This window comes from Geotrypetes seraphini, chromosome 13 (assembly GCF_902459505.1).
Source record: "Geotrypetes seraphini chromosome 13, aGeoSer1.1, whole genome shotgun sequence".
NCBI classification, from domain to species: domain Eukaryota; kingdom Metazoa; phylum Chordata; class Amphibia; order Gymnophiona; family Dermophiidae; genus Geotrypetes; species Geotrypetes seraphini.
Window position 1 is genome coordinate 59,367,234 of NC_047096.1, and position 24,944 is coordinate 59,392,177.

General features: G+C 43.3%; 1 protein-coding gene across 2 annotated transcripts; it reads right to left on the reverse strand.

The window, feature by feature from the left end:
* Window positions 1-1,105: 1,105 nt before the first annotated feature.
* On the reverse strand, window positions 1,106-24,944 carry LOC117347676 (glucose-6-phosphatase-like). 2 transcript variants are annotated; one of them, XM_033918895.1, is made up of 7 exons: window positions 24,876-24,944; window positions 22,847-23,234; window positions 15,722-15,787; window positions 11,588-11,697; window positions 6,536-6,644; window positions 3,316-3,431; window positions 1,106-2,264 (listed from the first exon to the last, which is right to left on the reverse strand). In XM_033918895.1, exons 2-7 carry the CDS (start codon window positions 23,062-23,064, stop codon window positions 1,753-1,755), a joined length of 1,131 nt encoding a protein of 376 aa, XP_033774786.1. In that variant the 5' UTR covers window positions 23,065-23,234; window positions 24,876-24,944; the 3' UTR covers window positions 1,106-1,752. The 2 variants fall into 2 exon arrangements, with proteins under 2 accessions (XP_033774786.1, XP_033774787.1); XM_033918896.1 differs by lacking the exon at window positions 15,722-15,787.

Genomic DNA, 24,944 nt, shown 5'->3' on the forward strand with positions numbered 1-24,944 from the left:
GCAATCAAAATACTCAAGGTTTGTAAAGCTCCAGGCCTAAATGGCTTTACCAGTTAATTCTATAAAATATTATAGTTGCAGCTTTGTAGACCACTGGAGACCTACTTTGATTCTGTGCTAGACCAAGGGTATTTCTCAGAGCATGGTAATGAGGCTCTTGCCATGGTGATCACAGAACCAGAGAAAGATCCTACAAATGAGGAATCGTATTGCCCAATCTATTTATTAAATACAGATTTTGAAAATCCTGACAAATATTTTTGCTAAGAGGCTACCTAGCTGTACTCTGTGGGTAATGCAAGAGGTAGAAGTGGGCAGGCAATGTCCAATATCTGAAAACTTAGGAGGCGTTATCAATATGCCTGGCTGCTCACAGATGACACCGCCAGCTACACACGCCCACATCATTTTTAGAACTTTCCTTTTTAATGCCAATCTTTATAAGTCCCCGCCACCGAACGGCTCCAGTTACGTTCGACTAAGCAAGCCAGCTGGCGTTTGGAATTTTGTCATATTCAGTATCCCCAGATGAAGGCACCCTTTGGTGCCAAAACTTGGATCCTTGTTGGGACATTACTTTGTTAAAGAATAAATTGAAAGAATTTGGTTTTAAGGATATCTCACTTGCCTTTCTTTTGCTTGTCCTATTTACACAAAGGCAAGACTCTTCTCTCGCTGCTGCTGTTTTGACTTTCAGCTGCAACACCAAGAAAGCTTCAATCGGGTTGACTGGGAGTGTCTGTTCAGGGCCCCTGGAGTACTATGGTACACAGGGATACTTCCTAGCAACACTATGAGCTATTTATTACAGATCCACAGTGGTGTCGGTGGTGTGCTATCTGAAAAGTTTTTCATGTAGGATGCCCTGCTTCCCTTATTTTTTCTGCTGTAGCTCAGAACCAGAGAATTCAGGGAGTAAATATGGGTCATGGGAATTTAAAGATTGGACTTTTGCTGATGATATGTTGGTCTTACTGAGTAACCCTAAAGACTCCCTAATGGAGGCATTAAGAAGATTTGGGGGGCTTCAAACTCAATCTAGATAAATCTAAAATATCAATTGGCATTTAACGTTGATAAGTCAAGACCATGGGGGAGGGGGGGAGGTTTTGATTATTAGGTATTTTTGATACTGCCTTTCAACAGAGCAATCAAAGCAGTTCATAAATTAAAATCAACTTATAAAGGCGAAAACATCAGTACTTACAGGAAAGCAAAAGAAGCAGATGGTCCTATGAGATATTTAGGGATTCAGTTTAGGAGAGGTGGTTGGGATTGGGGCAATGTGCAGAGATGCAACGACTATGGGGATGTGAGCACTGCGTCTGCCAGAGGTTGTCAAATGTGTTTGTCTTGCTAAGATAGTGGGAGGGTTAGAAGCAGGTGGGAAAAGGGGGAGAGGGAGGTGACTGTTGATGGCAAAAGAAAGGATATTGAAAAAAATGTAGAGACAGGGATAGTAAAATTGAAACTGGGCAATACCTTTGTGAGGTTGATGTGTTATTGCCAAGAATCATGGCCCGGGCTTGTTTCCTTTGTACCGATGAATTGCAAATAAACAGATATCAACAAAAGTTAACACTCTTAAAAATACAATTTAATATGAAAAGTCACTGTACAAGGTAGACTGGGAAATAGATGGAGGGGGGAGGGGAGGGAAGGATGGAAGGAAGATGCTTGCTTGCTTCCCTTATAACACTGTTAGCATTCTCTTTATAAGAAGATCTTTCCTGGTACCTGCTCTTTGATCTCCTACAGTACCTTTTTCTCCTGACCTCGTAAAACATGAGATACACAGTACGGAATGATCGCCGCAGCTGTCAGAGGCTCGGCCATACTTTTACAGAATGATAACAAGTAGAACAGCAGTTCAACGTCTGTGGGGAGCTCAAAGGAGTCGTAGAGGTGGAGGACCAGCAGGGAGGAGATGATGCAGCAGAGGCGGAAGGTGAGCTTCTGCCCCTGCTTCTCCTTGCAGCTTTCTAGGTAGAGCTGGGAATTGAGAGCTAGTCCCAATCCGAAGAAGATCCCCAGGTTCCTGAGAAGACCAGCAAAAGGAGTGGTGTCAATGTGAATCCACTCAGGCTTGGCGCACCATCGCTTAGCTTTTTCCAAAGACCAGAGGAGATCCACACCAAGAACCTTCAGCAGCAAATAGAACCCCAAGGCAAAACAGAAAAGGAAGAGGGTAGAATAGAAATATCTCTTCAGACTCCCTTTGTAGACTGGGCTAATGTGCTCAAAAATTTCGGCTACTACCATACCTGTGAAAAACAGAAAGATCTCCAGGTTAGAACCATTCACAAGCTGTGTAACTCCACTGAAGCATGGGATATGTATTTACAGCACAGTGTATGGATCAAGGTAGAGCTCAGCAAAAGATTGAAATACATTCTGCATTCTCATTCGTTAAATCAAAACAACAAGACATTTCAAGACTTGTAGTCCCTCATCATTGCCCTAGGTTCCTTGAGGAACCTGTAATGCATGCCAAAAATCATTTCTCACATAGTATGGATTTTCTGCTGCACATAAACAATGCTTGGAAGTTAATGACAGCTGATCTGAAATCAGTAAATGGACATGTGAAAATGGACAAACCAAAGCAAGCAAGAAGATGGCAACTCCATGAGTTCCACATGGTGATGTCAAACAGGATAGCTAATATCCATGATAAGTGGGTAATTTTATGTGGATACACATTTCATATGTGGACAGGCTTCTCCTCCAGTTCTTAATTTCTATCTCAGAGGAGATCAAAGAAAAGAAATCTTACACAAAAGTGAAATTTAAATATTCAAGGCCTTGAGGAGCGTTTTGACCTCTTACTAAAATTGGTAAGATGACATCCAAAAGTCTCCCCACACAACAAGTGGCTCGCCAGTTTATTGGGTTAATGTCATCATCAATTAATTCATTATCAAACATACCGCTGTCAGTGTATGACACGGTGTATCCAAAGAAAACATATAAAGGAATGTGGCAGATTAGTGCATTATAGTGAATGCTTTCGATTTCTTTTCTATGATCTCCCCTGAGATAGAAATTAAGAGCTGGGGGGGGGGGGGAGAGATAAGCCTATTCACATAGTTATTTAGACCTAACAATTTCACCAGACTCTCCTTTCCAAAAAAGTGGATTTTTTTTCCCCTGAGGAGAGGGCTTGATTCAACTTACCCATGCTGTATAATAACATCAGAAAGCACCAAAGTTCAGTTTGGGACAGAATCTCAAACTAAGCCCTTGAAAAATATAAATTGAACATAAACTTTCAGTTAGAAAGAACATGACATGGAAAGGCAACTGAATGCTGACCTGAAAATACTCCTGCGATGACCTGATGGGGAAAATGGGCTGCCAGGAAGACCCGTGATAAACAAACACAGACCTGAACCCCCCAGAATCCTGTCCACAGGATGCTCCGGAGACACCTAAATAAGATAAAATTGGAGAGTGTGAGGATGTGAACATCCTTCTGTGACTTGATTGGATTGCAGTTAGAAAATGACATGGTGACAAAATTCATCACCGTTCCCGTCCCTACGGATAACCGCGGGAAACCATCTTCATGTCATTCTTTAAGGAAAGAGGGAAGAATCAGAGTATGAATGGCCACAACCACTGACCCGCAAGCTTTGCTTTGAAGAATGCTGGTGTAGAAGGACTGAGGTTGAAATAGACACTAGAAAATGACATGGGATTATTTCCCGCGGTTATCCGCGGAGGTGGGGACAGGAACGGTGATGAATTTTGTCACCGTGTCATTCTCTAATTGCAGTATGCTAACAACAGGAAACCATACTTAATTTACTGAAATAAAAAGAACATCATATTCCTATCCTGGTTATAACAGGAAGCAGTAGGTTATTCAGTAGTAGGGTTACCAGATTTCCTCTTAAAAAAAAGAAGGCACATGGCCAAGCCCTATTTGCTCCCAGCCCCGCCCTGTCTGCCTCTAAGTCCACCCCCACAAAGACTTTGTGTCTTCTTCCCAGAGCTCCAGGACACATCTAGAGGGCCTCTGCACATGCGATGACAGCATGCTCATGTGTGTGATGTCATCACATGAACATCCGTGCATGCACAGAGGCCCTCCAGACGCAGCCTCAAACTCAAAGCCTTCCAAAACCCAGACAAACTGCCAACAATTATCTTCCTATTTAGGGCTATGACAGCAATAACGCTTCAGAGCATTCATTCCTACCAGAACACCTGGCCTTGGTCACACATGCAGAGTACAGATAAATCCTATGCAAATACAGGACCACAAACCCAAAGTCCTAATGTACACAAACGAAACCCTAAGATGCCAGGCTCTACATGCAGTACAACACCAGAGAAATAGAAAGAAATACATTTCTTCCTGATCACTGCAAAATATAGACAGCCCTGCTTCTTCCTCATAGCCACAACATAGGGCATGACAGCGCCTCAATTCTTCAGTTGAAGATCTGAGCCCGACAGCACAGATCTCGATGCTCTTGTGGTACCCTGGCCTCAGGGGATTCATCTGTATGTCTTTCCTCCCTGGTCCATGATAGGCTGAGTCATTCAGCGAATAGCGACCCTTCTAGGCTGTGTCTTTCTGGTGGGTCCGGACTGTTATGTCTGTACTGTAACTGTGAATTTGTTCCCTCTATTTTATATTTTTAATACGTTTTTAATGTTTTGTATAAATTGGAAACCGCTTTGTTTATAAAAGCAGTATATCAAGTTCTAAATAAACTTGAAACTTGACTGGCCTTGTAAGCTGTGGTACTCAGTTCTGCAGTGTCTTCACAGAGGTTGTGGCTTTTAGTTCCGTGCCTCTTCAAGATCTCCTTTCTCAGGATCCGTTCTCTATGAAGGACCCAGGTTGCTTTGCTTTTACTGCATGGATTTTGTGTGCGCAGTGTAGCACACACAGGCTATTCAGAGATAGTTCTTGCCCTGTTTCTCAAGTCTATGCAGTTGACTATTGTGTCTGCCTATGCTGGGGCATGGCAGACTTTCCAGCATTGGTGTGACCAGGAATGGACGGAGCTATATTCTACTCCACTTTAGATAGTTTTTGCCTTTCTTCTGGCTGGCCTAGATACAGGACTCACTGTGGCATTCCTTCATATTCAAGTGGCTGGGCTTTCTTGTTTCAGAGCCCAGGATGTCCTTATTCTGAGGCATCTCACAATACCATTGCCAGATTTCTGCAGGGGACTATATGTATTAAATTACTGATTAGATCACTGTTCTCTTTGTGGGACCTCAATTGGGTGCTGTCTGGCTTTACCATAGCTCCCTTTGAGCCTATTTGGGATGCTTCCCTCTTGGCCTTGACTTTCCAGGTTGTCTTTCTGGTTGCTGCTACTTCAGCGAGCCATGTCTGTGAACTTTAAGATTTTTCTTGCCAAATAATTTCTCTGACTTTACTCTATCCTTCTCTTGATGGGCAAAATAGTATTAAGCAAGATATAGAGGGGTCCCAAACCCCAGTATGTATGACACTCTTTTGCCTGGGACTGCATTGATCACTGACAGAAATGAAACCACAAGCGCATGATTTATAAGTTATTATAGAGTTGCTAATATTAAGGGAAATTATTAATGAAGTAAGAATGACAAGAAATCACATGACCAAAGAACCAAATATGGACCTTGTGGCAAAAGGCAATCATATGCAATTTTATCATTGGATCTTAATGAAGAAATTGCATTGTAATTGGAAGATGTACTAACTTACCTGTGAATAATGAATAAAATGATCTCATGAAGTTAATAAAATGGGCTGTCATTCGTGGTTCAGGTAGATTCTTGGTTGGAACCATGCCAGTTAGCAGATCACCAAACTCTCCCAAAACCTTGATGTTTTAAATACAATTTGTGTCTGGTTGTTATTCCTTGGCTTCTCCCAGTAATGGAAGTAAGGGCTGGAGGGGGGAGGATAGGAAGCCTGTCCATAAAGTTATTCAGAGCAAACACTGTTTTATGGATATGTAACACTCTCTCTCCACTCCTTTGACTTCTCAGATTCAGTGAATTTTTAAACTTTAACCTCAGAGAATTTGCTCAGAGGAGTGGCCTATTGGTTAGAACAGATGTCTTGTGAGTTCAATTTGCACTACAGCTCCTGGTGATTCTGGGCAAATCACTTAACACTCACTTCATTGCTCCATGTAAACCACATTGATTTTTCCCCATCCCCACAGGAACTCAATTTTCCCATCCTGTCCCCGTGAGTTTTGTCGCTGTCCCTGTCGCCACCCCATTCCTGTAAGCTCTGACTTAACTGCACAAGCCTCAAACAGTTATGATTTTAAAGTGTTTGAGGCTTGTGCTGATGAAGACAGAGCTTGCAGGAATGGGGCACAGACAGGAAAAAAACTGGCCGGGATGGGAAAATGAGTTCCCTTGGGGATAGGGACAAATTTGTTACCGTGTCATTCTCTATAAAGCACACAGAAAAAGCGGCATATCAAGGCCCATTACCCTTTGCCCCTCAGACCAAACCAGTTCTCGCTGGAGATTGGTAATCCTGCTATCTACTGCCCGATTGAATTACCTGTTTTTGAAGCTCTTTGCTGGATGTCTTTGAAGTATACTGGTCAGAATAGCAGTCACCATGACATAGTAGACTCCAGCAGAGCCCATTGCATGGCCAGAGGGACTTCCTGGTAAAAACAAAATGTGGATGGAAGAAAATAGCATTGGATGTTAAGATTTTTTCTCTCTCTTTTATGCTGACTATGCACTCCATAGGAACCTCCACCTCCCCATTCCTTATCCATATGCAAAGGGCTAGAGCAATAGTCTTGTGCACAGAAAAGGATATTTCATTTTGCTATAACTGTGAGAATGACCCTGGACAATAGCAAAACAATCAACAGACAACAGCATTTTCCAAAGGAGCCCCCTTTACAAGAACAAAGAATGCAAAGATAGGTGTGTGGCAGGTATTTGAGCTCTCGCTCTCTCTCTCTCATATTCTATCTCTCTCTCTCCTTATGTGCATTCTTTCATATTCTCTCATTCATATTCATGCTCTCTCTGTCTCAAATATTCTCCCTCCCCTTCTCTCCTTTTTCCTCTCTGTCTTGTTTGCCTTTCACTACCACCTGCATACTGTATCACTTCCCTCTCTCTCATTTTCACTCTGTCTCACATATTTTCTCCCTCTCTCCTTATCTCTCCTTTCTCCTGAGTGGGATAAAACTGGGACTGGCATTCTAGCATGGAGACACGTAGCCATCTCATTCTAAGACAGGGGTTCTTAACTCATTCCTTGGGACTCACCCAGTCCGTCAGGATTCCAGGATACCCCCCAATATGCCTGAGATTATTTTGCATCCACTACTTCCATTATATGAAAATTTATTTCATGCATATTCATTGTGGGCATCCTGAAAACCTGACTGGCTATGTGAATCCCGAGGAATGGATTGAGAAGCACAGGGTATTGGACTGAATCCTTTAAAGTTCAGATGGCATCATACAGGAGAGGCTACATTAATTCTCCAAATAGAAACTGTGATTATTTGTGGTTTATTTTATCCTATGAAACACCTGTACCTTATAGATGTTGAGCTCACCAGTATGTGGTAGCAATGCAATGCTGCATTCAAATAGAAGTGAAGGTGTTAATGTCTGATATTCTAAGGCAGTGACATCAGCTGGTGATTAGAAAGAGACATTTAAGAATCTGCAGGTGCTGAGGACATTAAAAAAGAGACCGAGAACTGCCTGATAGAGTCACTGCAGCAGAGAAGAAATAGCCGAGTTCTATCGCAAACAGGGCGGTCGACTGATGATCTGTGTCTGGACTCGTAGAGAATGACACGGGGAAAGAATTTGTTCCCGTCCCTGCGGATAACCGCAGGAAACCATCCCGTGTCATTCTTTAGTGTCTATCTCCAAGTTTCCAAGTGTATTAAAAATTTGTTATACTACCTTATCAAATATTTCAAGGTAGTTGTACAATAAAATCAAGGGGGGAACAAATAGTAACAGAGAAACGATATCATCAATTAAGACGAGAGACAAACAAGACAAAAGGACATACTGAAACAAGAGGAAAAGGGAGAAGTACAATATAATTAAAGGAAAGAGAGAAACACAGGAAAATACAAAAGGGCTGGATGACAATAAGCAGTCTAACTGAAGTGGACTGAAATTAAGTTTAAAAAATCCTTAAATGGACAGTCAAACTTGGAAAGCATCTTTAAAAAGGAACGTTTTAAGGAAGGATTTGAATTTCTCCATGGTTGTTGTCTCTTTTAAGGAGTTAGGCATCGAATTCCAAAGGGAAGGAACAACAACTGAAAAAATGGAATTTCTCCTGGTATTGATGTGTCTAAGTGATGGAACTACTAATAAATTTTGATCAGAGGATCGGAGGGTGCATGGTGATGAGTATGGGATCAGAAGTTTGTTGATAAATTCTGGCTGTCCTGTTTTTCTTGATTTAAATGGCAGTAATAATGTTTTATAAGAGATAGGAAGCCAATGGGCTTTAATCATGAGGGGAGTGACATGGTCGAATTTCTTGGCCTTAAATATGATTTTAACAGCAGTATTCTGGACTATCTGTAGACATCTGATCTCTTTTTTAGTAATTCCATGATATAAAGCATTACCGTAGTCCAGGCAAGAGATGACCAGGGAATGAATAAGAATATTTAGAGCAGAGTAGTCAAGGAAGTTAGCAAGAGAACGGATCATCCGGAGGCAGTGAAAACATTTACAAACTACTGTGCTTATATATTCATGAAAATTGAGGTTCTCATCAAAAGTAATGCCTAAGAGCTTGATTGAGTTAACTGACTGAACCGGGATAGACTTGAATTTGATTGGAGAGAGTAGGGAAGAACCTTTCTTAATTGGAAAAATCATTGCTTTAGTTTGATTAACGTTAAGTGATAACTTATTAAAGTTGAGCCAGTCACCTATTTTTTCCAGCTTTTGATTGATATTGGAGATGTCTTCAAGGTTATCTAAGTTGATACAATGAATTAGTTGGATATCGTCGGCATAGGCATAGATGGTAAAGCCAATTCAGGAGCCAGGAAAATATTAAAGAGGAGAGGAGCGAGGATTGATCCCTGAGGAATACCGAAGTCATTTGAGTATGAATCCGATAAGGAACCGTTAAATGATACTTTTGAGGAACGATCTTTGAAATACGAGATAAACCAGTTTAGTATTTTGTCTGCTATTCCTATTTCCGATGAATGAGTAAATGGTGATCAATTGTATTCAAGGCTGAGGACAAGTCTAGAGAAATGAGAATGACTGAGTTATGATGGTCCAAGTGATAGTGATATTAGTAAGAAGACCAATAAAGGAAAGTTCAGCAGAATGATGTCCTAAGGAAAGGGGGATGAAGCACTACATAATACAGAGAATTTCAATAGGTAGATCAAAGCCTAGATATCAAGCATACATAGGAGAATTGATCATCACAAGGTAGATTTGATATAGGAGCCATAGCGGAAAGCAGACACACTGCTGCTGTACGCCCAGAGTGAAAAGGGGCATATTTGAAGAAGTGGTTAGGGTGGGAGATGGGCCGACCTTGACCTAATCATCCTGCAGCGATAATCAAAAGTTTAACGAGACTTCCTAGATGGAACTTATACGTTGTGCCTTAGGCGATCTAAAAACAGGTCTCAGTGCTCAGAAGGTATCCATAGTGACCAGATAACTACTGCAGCGCCATTTTTCATTTTGTTATCCTTTGTATGCAGATCCAGTGTGAATGAGCAGTGCATATTGTTACAGGGTAGACCCTGTGACTGAGAAGGGTGGTAAGAAAGCACCTGTGCTCAGGGCTAGGCAAGGGAAAATTCTGTCCCAAAGTGGAAGAACCCTACCAACACCTCAACCCAGACCTAGAGCTAGTCAGGGAAGGTTTAGTCATGAGCAGGAAAATACCTATTTGTTTTCACCTGAATTAAGGAAGGGGGAACACTGTGCATGTGGGACTAGTAGTGCTAGGAATAGTGTTCCTAGGGGGAATCTTTACAAGGCAACTCATAACATTAATAGAGGACCCAGTTCAAGGTGACACCAACAACCTTCTAGTTTCCATTGTAGCCAGGAACAAGTGTTGCTTGTTATCCTGAGGCTTATAAGGGCCAGCAGCAGTGCTCAGAGGGGAGGCAGCCACTGAACCAACCCAAGCTGGAGAGGAAACAGGGCCTAGGACTTGAAGTAGCAGACCTCAACAGAACACACAGGTCAGAACTTGTGATCCTTTTGATACTGAAATGTTGGAAGAGTTTAGGAATGAAACTTCTGAGAATGATGAGTATTTAGACCCTGAGGAAGTCATGGACTTTGCTGGAACTGACCTGTGTGACATGGAACCTGACTTTATTTGAACTAAGGTCATGCTGAAACTTTGCCATATAGCAAGCTTAGAATTTGAAACTGTTTGCAAGTTGGATAAAGAAGTCAATGGGGCTGGCTGTCCAAGGAAACACAAGTTTGGGAAAATTTGATATAGTGCTTTAATGCAATGCGAATGTTTTTTTGCAACTATTTTTGGAAAATAAACTGTTTTCTAGGCTGGGGCAGTTTGCACTGCACAGCACTTGCTGTGGTCTTTTGGTCTTTTTCTTTTTTTTTGGCTGGATTGTGGATCCTGTGGAGAGGGGCCACAACCAACGGTCACTGTGGGAGGAGGTCCCTTCTGCCCTGAGCTCTGCAGTAGACGCTGCCAGTAGCAATTTTTAAATAGAAACTGTGTGAAAGCAATTTTGGGAACCAGTTGAATATAGTACTGGGAGTTGTAAGCAGTCCCTGGTGTCAGAAGTTTGAGGGGACCAGGAGGGACACAGGCCAAGGGAGGCCATTTTGGAATCTATTTTTGAAAGCCCAGTTTTCCGTTTGGACCATGAATGTTATTTTGGGTTTTTTTTCTGGAAATTGACGTTCCTGAAGGAATAAAGTACTTTAAGTTTGAATCAATCCAGGTGTTTTTATTACTTGATCCATCACTCCATTGGGAATTGATTAGCCGCTCGGTCAGCGCCGTGTGCTCTGGACTTCCTCGGCCATACCCGTTTGGGCATGGCACGGCCTTCGCCTGGTGACGCACGGTGACAGTATGCTCCCGAAGAAGGCGGCTGAGACCTCAGAAACGGAGCTCTGTTGAGCGACCTTGATAACAGCAGTAAGTTTGCTTTGAATCGGCACTGAAGCTATCATAAGATAAGTACTCTGCATTAGATTTATGAACTTACGGGGCATTCTGTCCATTTGGATTTCATTGTGGACTATTTTCATGATTACTATGAAGTATGTGAGTTTAATTTTTCACTTGCACACTGTTTTTGATTTATCACATAAATTGGGAGGTCCTGGGATGTTTTCACATCCATATGGGTTGAGTACAATCTACAACTCTTTTAGTTACAGGGATTCCCTGCAAGAGTTGAGATAACTGAGGACTCTCATTACACATTAAAAATGTTTCTTTACAAGTTTTTTTTGCCTAGTGTGTTCCACGGTGTTGTGAACGTGTTGTTATTGACACCGTTCTCACAGCCTCTGCTTTTTGAACCTATATAGGCATAGTGTGATCCACAAATTAAAGATTGTTGCTGTTTCTTACCTGGACCAGTCTCACAGGTGACAGGGAATTGCTCAATGATGGGAGCAGATGTGTTCTTGTAGTAATCCGTGTCATGGACCCACCAATATGGTCTCTGTCCAAACAAAATCCTACCATGGAAAGGGAAGATTAGTGTGAATGAAACGAGGTTTGGGCAGCGCTTCAGTGTTCATGGTCTTGAACCAGCATTCATCTATCCCGTGCTCAAAATAAGTAGGCTGATGTACAAGATATGCTAAGCTTAAAGTATCTTTTCACTCACAATTTAATGCATCTTTATATGAATAAACATTTACTCAGGATTTAATTTAAAAAATAACTCAAAAAAGCGTGTGAGAACATGAGTAAAAAAAAAACAACCACCATGTGCTTAACTTAGCATAGAAATCCCTTTAACTGAGAGGATTAGCTATCACTGTATATTCCAATGCAGGGAAGTGCAAGAAGACGCTGAAAGATTCCCTCTTATACTTTAATCACCTGAAATTTAACTCCCAGGTCAAACCTGGAGAAAAGTTAACTCACATTCTGGGTTCATTGTTAGCGCTATGGTATGGTGTCAGTGTGGTCGTGGACCTGGAATTTCTGAGTATGGGAATCCTGGCCTTGGCTTTCTCCTAGGCCAGTGCTCCAAGCCTAAAACCAGTTAGCGCTGGATTAGTGCACACAATTACTGTGGTAGAATGCTCAGAGGGCTCTAGTGCGAGTATTAACCTGTGCGCCAAAGATGGCTGCTAACTGGTTTTGAAATGCACTTAAATGAAGGTAAATGAGGCCAGTTAGAATTCCTTTCCAACTCTCTGAAGCAAATGCTGGCCTTAATGCTGAAAATGTAATGTAAGCTTGGGGGTTGCGTTGGGGGTTTTTAGGAAAAGATTTCTTGTCAATTTGGTACATTAAAGTGCAGGTTTTGTCCTCTTTTACAAAGGGAAGAAAGACTGTGCAAATTTTAAATGCTGTAGTGATAGGGTTACCCAGTGGCATAGTAAGAGAGAAGTGGAGGGGGGGCAGTCCGCCCTGGGCATGGTCTTCCTAAGGGTGCAGTAGCCTTCCTCCTCTCCTTGCCACGAGTGCCCACTCCTTGCCTTTGCCAGCGTGAAGCTACTGCCCGTGTCAGCATTGGTGCTCTCTCTGACGTCACTTCTAGTACCCACACCTAGGAAGTGATGTCAAAGGGCGAGCCGACACCGACCTGGGCATGCTACTCATGCCAGAGAAATTAAAAAGGTACAGAGAAAAGGAAGGGGGCGCAGGGGCGTGGCAGGGAGGGTCAGGGAAGAGGGCGGGGAGGGGCACCGCTCACCCTTACTATGCCACTGGGTTTTCCAGATTTTGTCTTAGAAATAAAGAGGACACCTGGCCACGCCCTACTCTGGCCCCAGCCCTAGCCCCCACCCTGCTCCGCCCACATCCCCGCTCCCATAAAAATTTTGTGTCTCCTTTCCTGAGCTCGTGGCCGTGTCTGGAGGTCCCCTGTGCATGTGTGGATGTCAACGTAACAACATGCGCAGAGGACCTCCAGACATGGCCTCGAGCTCGGGACCTTCCAAAACCCAGCTAAAATGAGGTCATGTCCGGATTTTCCCGAACATCTGGTAACCCTATGTAATTATTATTATTATTATTATTATTTTATTTCTTATATACCGCTATACCGTGAGGTTCATGAGAAACAAATTGAGTTTGAACCGAACCGAAAATGAAAGGGAATGGGACTTGGATACAGTGTTCCCCCCGCACATTCACGGTTCACGAATCGCAGACTCGCTCATTCCGACCGCCTCTTCCTGTAATAAAGTCAGGCTACACCAATCAGGAGCTGCATGTCACAGCAGCTCCTGATTGGTGTAGCCCAACTATACTACAGGAAGAGGCGGTTGGAGCAACTGCGAGTGATTTTATTCACCTGCCGGCACTCCAGCTGCCCTCTCCTGCTTCCCCTGCCTTTTGATAGGTGAAAAACCGCATTTGCGGTTTTTTGAAATTTGCACTTATTTGTACTTATTTTGTACCTAGGGCAATGGAGGATTAAGTGTTTGCCCAGGGTCACAAGGAGCAGCACTGGGATTTGATCCCACAACCACCCAGTGGCATAGTAAGGGGGGGGCAGTCCGACCTGGGCACCGTCTTGGTGGGGGCGCTGGCACCTATCCTCCTCTCTGCCTCCGCTCCTTCCCGGCCCCTCCCTCCTCCACACATGTGCACCTCTTCCCTTCCCTTGTACCTCTTTAATTTTCCCGGCATAAGTAGTATCATGAATTTGTTGCCGCATCGGTGTTGGCTCTCTCTGATGTCACTTCTGGATCCTGCATCATGTCAGAGGGAGGGCCGACACGACGAAGGTAGCAAATTCATGATGCTGCATACTCTGGGAAAACTAAAGAGGTACGGGGGAAGGGTAGGGGGCAAAGAAGAGGGGGGGAGGAGGGACACTTACCCTCGCTACGCCACTGCCACAACCTCTGGGTGCAGAGGTAGCAGCTCTACCACTTGAGCCACTCCTCACACATTAGTGCAGTGTATCGCAAACTGTGTGCCTCCCGAGATTCCAGGTGTGCCGAGACACACTGGGGAGGAGGAAAGGCACATCCCGTAGACAATCAGCTGGCATGAGTGCCTCTCCTTTTGAGGAGACTTTTCAAAACATGGACAAAGTGTCGGGTTTTAAAAAGCCGTCTAGACATATCCGGGGAAATCCGAATGTCTGGGAACCCTACCTACTAGGTCTGCTACTGCCAAAAGTATATTGGTGAACTGTGGGGCCTTCTAGCACGGGTCTGTGATCACATACTGGCATTTCCTGACCTCTCTAGTGGCTACTTCCTGCCACAGCACCATTTTAGGAATCTGAGCTCCCTCCAACTCTTCCGTAAACATCTGAAAACCTGGTTATTCTCAAAAATGTAACTCCTCCTCCCTCTCTGGTTATTCTAGTCCTCTAAATTTTCTCTTCATTTTGCCTCTTCCCTCCACTGGAGTTCCTTTCTACCCTAACTCTTGTTAACCGTGTCGAGCTTTACGAATGTAGAGATGATGCAGTATACAAACCTAAGGTTTAGATTAGATTAGATTAGATCCACATAGGGCCATTGAATATCCATACATCGTGCCCCCAGTGGATAGTGCCGGGACAGAACATGGATGGAGCCTAACTCAATCCTTGCCCAAACTCCACCCCTAACCACGCCTACTTTTCAGGTCGGCACTGCTAGGTCCCTCAGTGTAGACGCCTACATCGTGCCTACCGAGTTAGGCATTTAGAGGAAAATTAATTAAAATTTTTTTTTTTTAACATTTTTTAATGACACTCTCAATTATCATTGCCAGTTAACCAAGTAAAAAAAAAAAAAAAAAATTACGTTAGGCATGGAACGCGCCATTTATAGAATCAGGGTCTGTCTGCCTTAAACAGATCTTCAGTGCTAGCCACCATCTGCGTAGTGACATTGCATATAGAGCCATTTTTGGACTGGTGCAGCCTGAGATTAAATGCTGACTCTGACAGCTGCCTTTGGACCTAAATGAAGCTAGCTGCCCTCCCCACCAGAGTCAAAGGGGGACTATACTATAATTAGACTGTGAGCCCATTGGGACAGAGGGGGAAATTCAAAGTACCTGATCAGATTTTTGGCCCTTACTTAAGTCAATTCAGTTCCAAGTTTCTAAGTTTCTTTATTCTTTGATATACTGTTTATCAAACAGGCGTCTAAACGGTATACAATGGAATGAGATAAAAAATAAAACATATCTAAAATTAGAAATAAAAGGAAGAAAATGACAAAAAATTGTTTTGTAAACCACTTTGAATCCTTTCAGAGATCTAGCGGCATATAAGGGGGAGGGGACATCTTTCAGAGGTCTATGGCAGCTCCTGATGGTATGTATTGTGGCTTCATTTAACTAAGGCCTTTTCCCAGGTCATTCTATTCCAAGCTTAATAAATTAGCCTTCATAGGGTCTTTTACCTAGCCAGCAGTCCCCTCCTCACCCCAGTCTTTCTCTTCCCTTATTCCCCCACTCTGTCTTCCCCAGATTTTATCTCTCCCCCCCCCCCCCTGTGGTTATCTACTGTCTCAGTCCCTCTATCTCTTTTTTTTTTTTTTTTCCCATCTCATTCACTCACCCTGTTCTTACCTGGTCTGTTTCTTCTCCCTCTTCTCTCTACCAGAGGTCTCCAATGTGTGGCCCCGAAGTCTTCCACTGTGGCCCTCAAACAGTTGACAAAAATGCTCTTCAAATCCTGTAAATGTGTTAATTTCAGCCTTGCCCACTGAATATAGTAACTGCAAACAATCTTTTGTGTTTCTCAGGGGTCTTAGTTATGGAATTTGCTACTGTTGACAATCCAAAATAAAGTGAGGTTTTAAAATATATCCTCAAAGTGTTGTACAATCAATATTAATATTCATTTTTAATGTATAATACCCAGTCTGAAGAAGCAAGTGAAGGTGGTGTACAAAATTAGTGGTACGTGTAAGCTTGAATCTTTTGGTTGCCGTCAGAGCTTTCTCACATTCACACTGCAGCCCTTTACATGGAAAAGATTAGAGACTAATTATCCCCACCAATCTCTCCCTTCTAGTCCACCATCTCCCTTCTCCCCTAGCCAGCCACGCCAAGTTAACATTCACTACCCAAGAAACCAGTCAGCCACCCTTCAGTTTCTCCCCTTAACTGGCTCTTACCACCTATCTAGTGACTCCTCACAGCCACTGAGACGGCCAGCCACTCTCCTCAGTGAAATGCCTTTTTGGTTGGGAAACGATCAGAACTCCCAAGTCTCTTTCCTGGGAGGTCTCTCCAAGTACCGCCTTGGACATCCTGTATTCATGCATGAGATTTTTGTTACCGATATGCATCACTTTGCACTTATCTACATTGAACCTCATTTGCCATGTCACTGCCCATTTCTCAAGCTTGATTATGTCACTTTGTAGATCTTCGCAATCCCCCTGTGTCTTCACTACTCTGAATAACTTTGTATCGTCCACAAACTTAATCACCTCACTCGTCGTACCAATGTCCAGATCGTTTATAAAGTTGTTGAACTATGTTTACACCAGATCAGGAGAAATACACGATAAAATAGGTTTGGATCTTGTGTATTTGGATGATTTGAGTTCTGTGATGGAAGACCTAATATGTTGATCCCTTATGCTCCCTCTAGGACTCTTTGCTCCAACAGTCTAAATCTGCATACTATCCCTTCTATATGTGAACTATTCTATGGCACAACCTGTAAATCCATTTTCTCGGTTACTGCCCCCTCTCTGTGGGATGCCCTCCCATTGGATCTCCACTTAGAAAACTCTCTTGAAAAATTCAAACCCAAACTTTAAGACTTTTCTTTTTAAAGACGCCTACAACCTCTGACTTCCTTCCTTTCAAACGGAACCCATGTAGCTCCTTGACGGATTTCGCTAAAACGCTTCTTTTGCAGCGAGCCCTACCATTGTGTATTTTCGTCCCCAACACGTTCCACCCCTTTATTTTCGGACCTCCGTACACAGTATACCCCTGAAGTTTGTTGGGGTTGCGTTCCGCTAACTTTGAAAAACTGCGATTGTTGAATGCGGTTTAGGAGCGGGGATTGGAGGTGGGAGAGGGCTGCAGAGGCAACGGCGGTGGGCGGTGGTGCCTGTGGCTCCGACCTGGGCCAGGATCGCTGGTCAGGAAGAGTGGATTGGGGGGCCGGAAAATGCACATGGTGGGGTCCCAGGTCTCGGGCAGGTCAGGCAGAGCAGATCAGGGGGGGGGGGGGCGGAGGTGGCAGACAGAAAACCCCCCACAAATGACTGGGGGCGCGAACTGTGAACCGTGTCTTCACATGGGAGTATACTGTATTTATTAATTCACCAAAGCCCCTCTTCCCATCTTGTCTCCAGTCTGTCATGCTCCTTCTTTATTATTTTTCTTACACAATATGTTTTACTTTTAATGTTTTTTTAGACGGATTCCACTGTAAAACATTTAGGTACCTGTTTGATAAACGGTATATCAAAGAATAAAGAAACTTGGAATGTTCTCACTTGAATGAGTTACATGAGACTAAATGAAAGTTGTTCCAAGAGGCCCAAATGTGAAGAACTCGAGGTTTAGAATTAATCCAAGCTGAACCCTAACCTAGTGACTTCTGTACTATTTACTCCAGACAGCTGGACAAAAGGGCATCAATGTTCCCACTCGCCTACACATGTTTGGTTTTGAATGAACAGATAAAACTGCATGCCAGGAATATTTGACCTAAGAGGAGGCTGTTGCAAGAGTCGGTTTCACCTTTCAGCATACCAGCAAATTTTCACAAGTGTCCCCGCTAGACTTTTCTTTTTGGCCTAGTTTGTCAGAGTTGGTTTGCAGAGCCTCTGTTAGTTTTTCAAGTGGTATCGTTACTAGAAAAAAGTCAGTGTGCTCAAAACTGGATGACCCAGTGTTGCTTTCTTATTTACAGTAATTGCTTTGTACTGCTTTGAATGTAACTCTCTAGCCCTGGATTCCAAATAGGGTTTTATTTATTAAGATTCATTTACCACCTTTCTGAAGAAATCCACTGAAGCTGTTTTCTACTCTTGCCCAACAATGGAACTCTTCAAGACTGATACAAGGGTTTAAGGTAGAATGACCAGTTCTAGTCTTGCTTTGTTTTTTGTAGTTCGTGTTCATTCATTTGATTATTATTTATTTATTTATATGCATCCCCTTTTATTTTAAATATGTAAACCGCCTTGAAGCTTGATTAGGCGGTCTATCATATTTTTAAAAAACTTGTAAGCAGTGGTGTATTTATATTCCCTGATTCGATTCCCTGAAATCAGCAAGGCAGCCCCCCAAATGCCACAGGAAATCCAGGACTGGCCTTAATCCACCTTGTGGAACATAAACTGCGCCTGTTGGGTCAGGCCAGAGTGGCCAAACCAGATTGCGAAATACCCAGCAAATTGCTTATTCAGGGATAAGTGGTGGCTTTTCCCCCAGTCTACCTGGCTAATAATTGTTTGTGGGCTTTTCTTTCAGGGACTCTTATTAAAATCCAGCTGTGCCTGATGCCTTGATCACATTTTCTAATCTTCCGTTTATGCATCGCTCATACTTATGCAGGCTCAAGGCAACTTTAAGGGGGGAGAGAGAAGGGAGAAGAGGGTGGGGGAGGAGGGGGGAAGAAGTGGTAAAGGGTGGTGAAGAGTACAGGAGATTAAACATCAAAAAGATGGGTTTTCAGTTTCCTTTGGAATATGGTGTGGCTAGGTTCTGTTCTGATCGATTCTGTAAGGTCGTTCCAAGTTTTTACTCCTAGAAAGGTGAACATGGAATGGAAAACGCATTTGCACTGAAGATTTTTTTGTGGATGGGAGGTTTAGATGTATTCTGTTGAAGGTTCTGCGGGACGTGGACCATACCATTGAGAGGAGCCGCTGAGATGTGGTGTAAAATTTCACAGATGACTTGAGTTTTGAGTGAAAAAGTACTTTCTTTGATTTTTGTTAAATCCTGTACCAGTTAAATTCATGGAGACCTTGTACTATTTGAAATGCTAAACATCTGTTCCTGTTCCACCACATTCTCGTGATTTTATAAACCTCTGTGTGTTTTCATTTCCAAGTTTTGTTTAAAATTTGATATACCGCTTAAAAAGTTGCCTAAGCGGGATACAAAGTCATGAACAGATAAAATCAAGGGGGGGGGACATAATTGGCCAACAATGGACTTAAATGACATATTGAAAGAAGGGGGATAGGAGGAGAAATACAATTGGCGATAGGAGAGATAATAAAGGTCAATACAGTAGTGGGGGAGATGCTCTTCCTTCTTTCTAATGTACAGAGATCGGTACACGGACAAATGTGCTCCAACAAATGTGCCCCAACAAATGTGCAAACAGAGAAGTGTGCGCACGAGAATTGCAGCCCGTCAGATTTGTTGGTGTACCATCTGGAAGGCCCTGATTTGCTCAGACTTCTCAGGCCCCGTCCCTTGGGAGGGGCTTGAGGCGCCTGAGCAAATCAGGGCCTTCCAGATATCCACTAAAAAGGTTTCCCATAATCATGATTAAAAGCTACCCCTGACACTAGATAGGAAATGAATGTTTTGAGTGTGGTGGTGGGTCCCTCCACCCCCTCAAAAAAGAGGGTTACTTTGTAACCCTGAAAAAGACAAAATAGTATCCTGTCAGGTCACCTCCCATTCAGGGCTCACATTTGTCCATGCGCACAAATGTCGGGGTGTAATTGCTGGCGTGAAATTGTCCTATGCGCATTTGACGGGTCACCATGGAGATCACTTATAAGCGTCCTTAAATAGGTCTTTAAATTTACTGTAAATTTTTCTATAGGTGTATCTTCTATAAGAACATAAGAATAGCCTTACTAGATCAGACCAATGGTCCATCAAGACCAGTAGTCTGTTCTCACGGTGGCCAATCCAGGTCACTAGTACCTGGCCAAAACCCATGGAGTAGCAACACTTGTATCTCGCTTAGTAAAACTAAATAAGCGATTCATCAAAGTCGAATAAAACTTGAAACTTCCAAACAGAATCCCAAAGAATAGCAAGATTCCGGAATCCCAAAGAGTAGCAACATTCAATACTACGACTCCAGGGCAAGCAGTGGCTTCCCCATGTCTTAATAACAGACGGACTTTTCTTCCAGGAACTTGTCCAAACCTTTCTTAAAACCAGCTATGCTAACCGCTCTTACCACAACCTCTGGCCATGCGTTCCAGAGCTTAACTATTCTCTGAGTGAAAAAAAAAATGTCCTCCTATTGGTTTTAAAAGTATTTCCCTGCAATTTCTATAGGTGTGTCTTCTGTGGTTTTTCATTTCCTAACTATTCCATTCTCTTGATCATTTCTATTGTTGTTTCCCGTCTTTTGTCTAGTTTTATTTTGGAGACAGGATGATCAGGATGCAGTCACAGTAAGGATCAGTGTTGAGGCATTATGATATTCTGGGCTTTGCTCTTCACCTTCTGAAAGAATTGTATAAACCAGGGGTTCTCAACCCAGTCCTGGTCATCAGGATGCCCGCAATGAATATCCACGAGGTGCATTCGCATGGACTGCCTCCATTGCATGCAACTCTATCTCATGCATATTCATTGTGGATATCCTGAACGCCTGACCAGTTGGGTGTGTTCTGAGGAGTGGATTGAGAACCCCTGATATAAACCAATGATGACTGGACCCCACTATACATTCAACTCTTCGGAAATTTGCAGCGCAACCACCACCAGGGTGCATTCGGCATGGTTTCCTATTCCAAGAGAGCAAAAAGGAACCATTACATTTACTTACACAGTTTATTCCTGGTGGACCTTGCACGGAAATCCCCATGGCCCACATAATAGGCAGATTTTTGCATTTTCCTCTTTCTCCCACTCCCCTGTTGAGTTTACCCAGCTAGAAGAGGAGGGAGTGAATCGTACTTTGATCACTCCGTCCTCTTGTGTGAGCTTGTTAATGTGAACTGCAGGGCTGTCTGGAGGCCCTCACAGTTCACTTAAACAGTAGGGTCTAAGCCAGCACATGCAGTGGTTCACTTCTTTCTCTTCTTCCCGTGTGAACTCAGTAGAGGGGGAGAGCAGAGGTGCTGCTGCTTCTGGTGGAGGTTGAGAAGGGTTGGGGGGGTGCGGGAAGTGAGGCAGGGGCATAACAATTTCGGGTTTCAAGAAGGGGTTGGACAGGTTCCTGAAGGAAAAGGGGATTGAGGGATATAGATAGAGGGGGTACTATACAGGTCAAAATGTCTTCAAAAGAGGATCATTTGCAGGTCACTGACCCGGGGGGCCGCCGCAAGAGCGGACTGCTGGGCACGATGGACCTGTGGTCTGACTCGGCAGAGGCGATGCTTATGTTCTTAACAAGATGAGTGTGCCATGGGGTCCTTGGTTGGGGGGTAGAGAATAAGATGAATGTACCATGATGTGGGGTAGGGCACATCAAGGTGAAAGTGTGTCACTGGTGTGTGGGAGGGGGGTAAAGCTTGAGGGTGGAAGGAAGATACAATGATACCTGGAGGGGGGGAGGAGAAAGAATGAGAAGTGGGTATTGCATGTGGGAGAGGACTACGGGGGCAGATAGCAGTAAGAGTCTTGCTGGGAGTTAGAGGGAGAGAGAAGTGAATTGGAATGAGAGAGGGAACTGGGGAGGCTGGAGCCTGAGAACGGAAAAGGCAGGAAGAGATTTCAAGCCTTACATGGGAGGAATTCTGCGAAAAACACTACAAGAAGCTCCGCAGAATTAAAAAAAGTTGTGCCTAGAATTTTCCCAAATTTTGAGCAATTAAAAGATTTGTTGCACCAGAATTTTTCCAGGAGTAATAATTGTAAAGAGAGAACAGGCAAAGCTGGATCTATAGCGCAGTATATGCTGACATGTAGGAGGGAATTCTGTAAATGGGGCTCAAAATGTGCAGCCAAAAAAATCGGCACTAAGCGTGATTCTAGAAAGGGTGGACGCCCTTCATAGAATAATTCATAGCCCTGATGCCTGCAACTAATTTTAAGTGTTCGACTAATGCCTGCTGAAACCTGGTGCCCAAAAGTGCACTGAGGTAGTCTTTGATAACTACACATGCAACTTTTTGGAATGACCTGACATGCCCATTACATTAATTTACAAATTTATTCCGCCTTAACTTCGCAGTTCTAGGTGGATTACACAAGAGGTCAGCTGGACACTTCCAGGAGTATTACAGGATTAGGAGCTAATTACAAGATTGGGTCTAGGACTGAAATAAGGGATACGTTGGCATGGCATTAGTTAGTTAGTCTTGACAAAACCCTCCTTTTACTAAACCGTGATAGCGGTTATTAGCGCAGGGAGCTGCGCCGAATGCTCCGCACTGCTCCCGACGCTCATAGAGTTCCTATGAGCAGTGCGGAGCTTTCAGCGTGGCTCCCTGCGCTAATAACCGCTATCGCGGTTTAGTAAAAGGGGGGAAAAGTTAGCTAATTAGTTTTGACAAAGTTTTTGAATAGCAGGGTTTTTATTTCTCTTGTTAGTTTCCAGTTATTGATCAGTAAGGGCTCATGAATTAATTTGCGCATGCACCTTGGATATACAAATCTGGGAGCCACATATGGAAATCTTGTGATAGCGTCAGTCCTCCAGAATTATGATTTTATTAAGGGGTGCCCTGAAACCGCCATTGAAATTCCCATTTAGCAAAAATTACCTGAAGGATGACTAGATGAAGCCTGGCTAGTCTTAAGAAGGTTCCCCCTACTCTCAACTCACCTGCGCTCCACACATGCTTAACTCACCATTTAAAGACCAGGTTCAGCCAATCCCCAATCACTGCCACCCAGATGAGTTTGATACCCACTGCCTCGCAGAGGTGGAACCAGATGGGGAAGAAGATGCAGAAGGTGCTTCTGAGGTCTGCCGCGAAGGAGACAAACATGAACCAGTCCTGGGAGGAGTTGTATTGCGTCTGGAGGTAACGCACCATCTGGACGCCTGAGTCATGGAGAGCGTCCATCCTGCCCTCCAGCTTGTTCTTCAGCTGAGAAGCGCCTTGCAGCCGGCTCACATCACTGGGCTGATCCTACACTGAGGGCTTTCTGCCCTTTGCTCTTGGATTTATATTTCCTGATCCCTCCTAGGTCAGTCACCCGTCTGGATACTTGATCTTTGATAAGGCAAAAGCTGCTGGGAGCCAAAAATATTGACAGAGGAACAGGTCTGAAGTAAATCATTTTGCTGCTCAGCTTTAGCAATCAGTAGATGTACTAATCATTTTGAAGGTGCTACTAGACACATGCAGCTCTGTACATCAAAACAGAGAAGAGACAGTCCCTGATCAAGAGAGTTTAGTCTAGTCAAATCAGACAAACTGAACACAAAGGTGCATCAATACACTGTGTTCAGATGGGGGAATGACAGAGGGAATGATAAGACAGATATTGGTGCTTAGATGGTTGTAGGCTTTTTTTTTTTAACTAATTATTCTTACCTGCTTTTTTGTCCTAGGTATAAGTATTCTAAAAGTCATACAATGCAAAGAGTAAAATGTGTCACATACAATCCAAAGAACATAAGGGTGCATTTAAAGCTTAATCAATGGAAAGACCATCTAGGGAAGGTTGTCATACAATATTCGAGTGCATTAGAAATAAGGTATCATATTGAGATCTTAAGACCACATCATAAAAGGGAACACTGCTAGAGATGGAGCCCGCCGCAGGGACTCGGGAAGCTTGCTCCAAGCACATGGCGCAGCAAAGGAGAAGGGACGGAATCTGGAGCTGGCAGTCAAAGAGAAGGGCACAGAAAGGAGGGATCTACCAGCTCAGCAGAGCTCACGGGGGGAGGGGGATCATAGGGGGAGAATAAGTGAAGAGAGATATTGAGGGGCAGCTGAGTTGAGTGCATTTTTGTAGGTATTTGGAAACGGATGGGAAGCCAGTGAAGTGACTTTAGGAGAGGGGTAACGTGAGTAAAGTGGCTCTCTCGGAATTCTGGACGGATTTATCTGCCGTCATTTACATTGTGTGTATTTACAGAATTGCACTTGGGTAGACTTTTAGGGCCTGATTCTATAAACCCCTAAAATCTAAGAGATATTGGGTGCAGAAATTCAGGGTTCCAGTTCTACCTCTCCCACTGATGCTTATTGTGACCTTGGGCAGATCCGTTAACTCTCCCTTGCCTTACAAACTAAAAGCCTGATTTTCTAACCTGTACTAATGCGTTGTGCAGTTTTTAGCTAAGCCCCATACAGGGTGTGTATTAATGCACAACAGGAAATGGGGCTATTAGATAATAAATCCTCCATGGACAAGGACTGTCCTTGAATGTAATTTATCTACTAAAAATATAATCTCCTCCTTCCTAAAACTCAAAATGAAAAAAAAGGATGTGCATATCTTGCCATATTAATTCTGGATATCCTGAAAACCTGACTGGCTTGGGGTGGGGGTTGGGGGGAATCACCAGGACATAATCATGCCGGTATTAATAACTCTGTATTGTAACACCTCGCTGAAGCTCTTTGTAACTCTGTGTATGGTAACATTTCTACAGAAGCTCATGTAAACGCTCATTAGTAGCGGTATAGAAGTTTCCAAGTTTATTTACATTTTTATATACCGACCATCAACATGTATCTGGCGGGTTTACAAAGCTAAAAACGTTAAAATAAATTTAAGAATGGGGTAAAACAAAAGGTTGGACATAAACTAGATGAATACAATGACCATAAAGATAAACAGAATTGTGAAGCTTTGCATTAAAATAACCTATTTGTTACTTTAAACTGAAAATTTTGTGTAAGTAGAAAAATTGTCTTACCTCTAAGTTACTGATTCTAGTCTGGATGGAGTAGTGGCTCCCTAAACCTTCCAGCCCTCAGGAACTAGT

Bases quoted from the DNA above. Each gene is read 5' to 3' on its own strand.
- LOC117347676 (XM_033918895.1), bottom strand. From the start codon at position 23,064: ATGGACGCTCTCCATGACTCAGGCGTCCAGATGGTGCGTTACCTCCAG. The intron at 11,698-15,721 runs GTAAGAACAGGG...TTTCCATGGTAG, and splicing joins AGGGAGAAGAAACAGACCAG to GATTTTGTTTGGACAGAGAC. The intron at 3,432-6,535 runs GTAATTCAATCG...TATCTTATTTAG, and splicing joins GCAAAGAGCTTCAAAAACAG to GTGTCTCCGGAGCATCCTGT.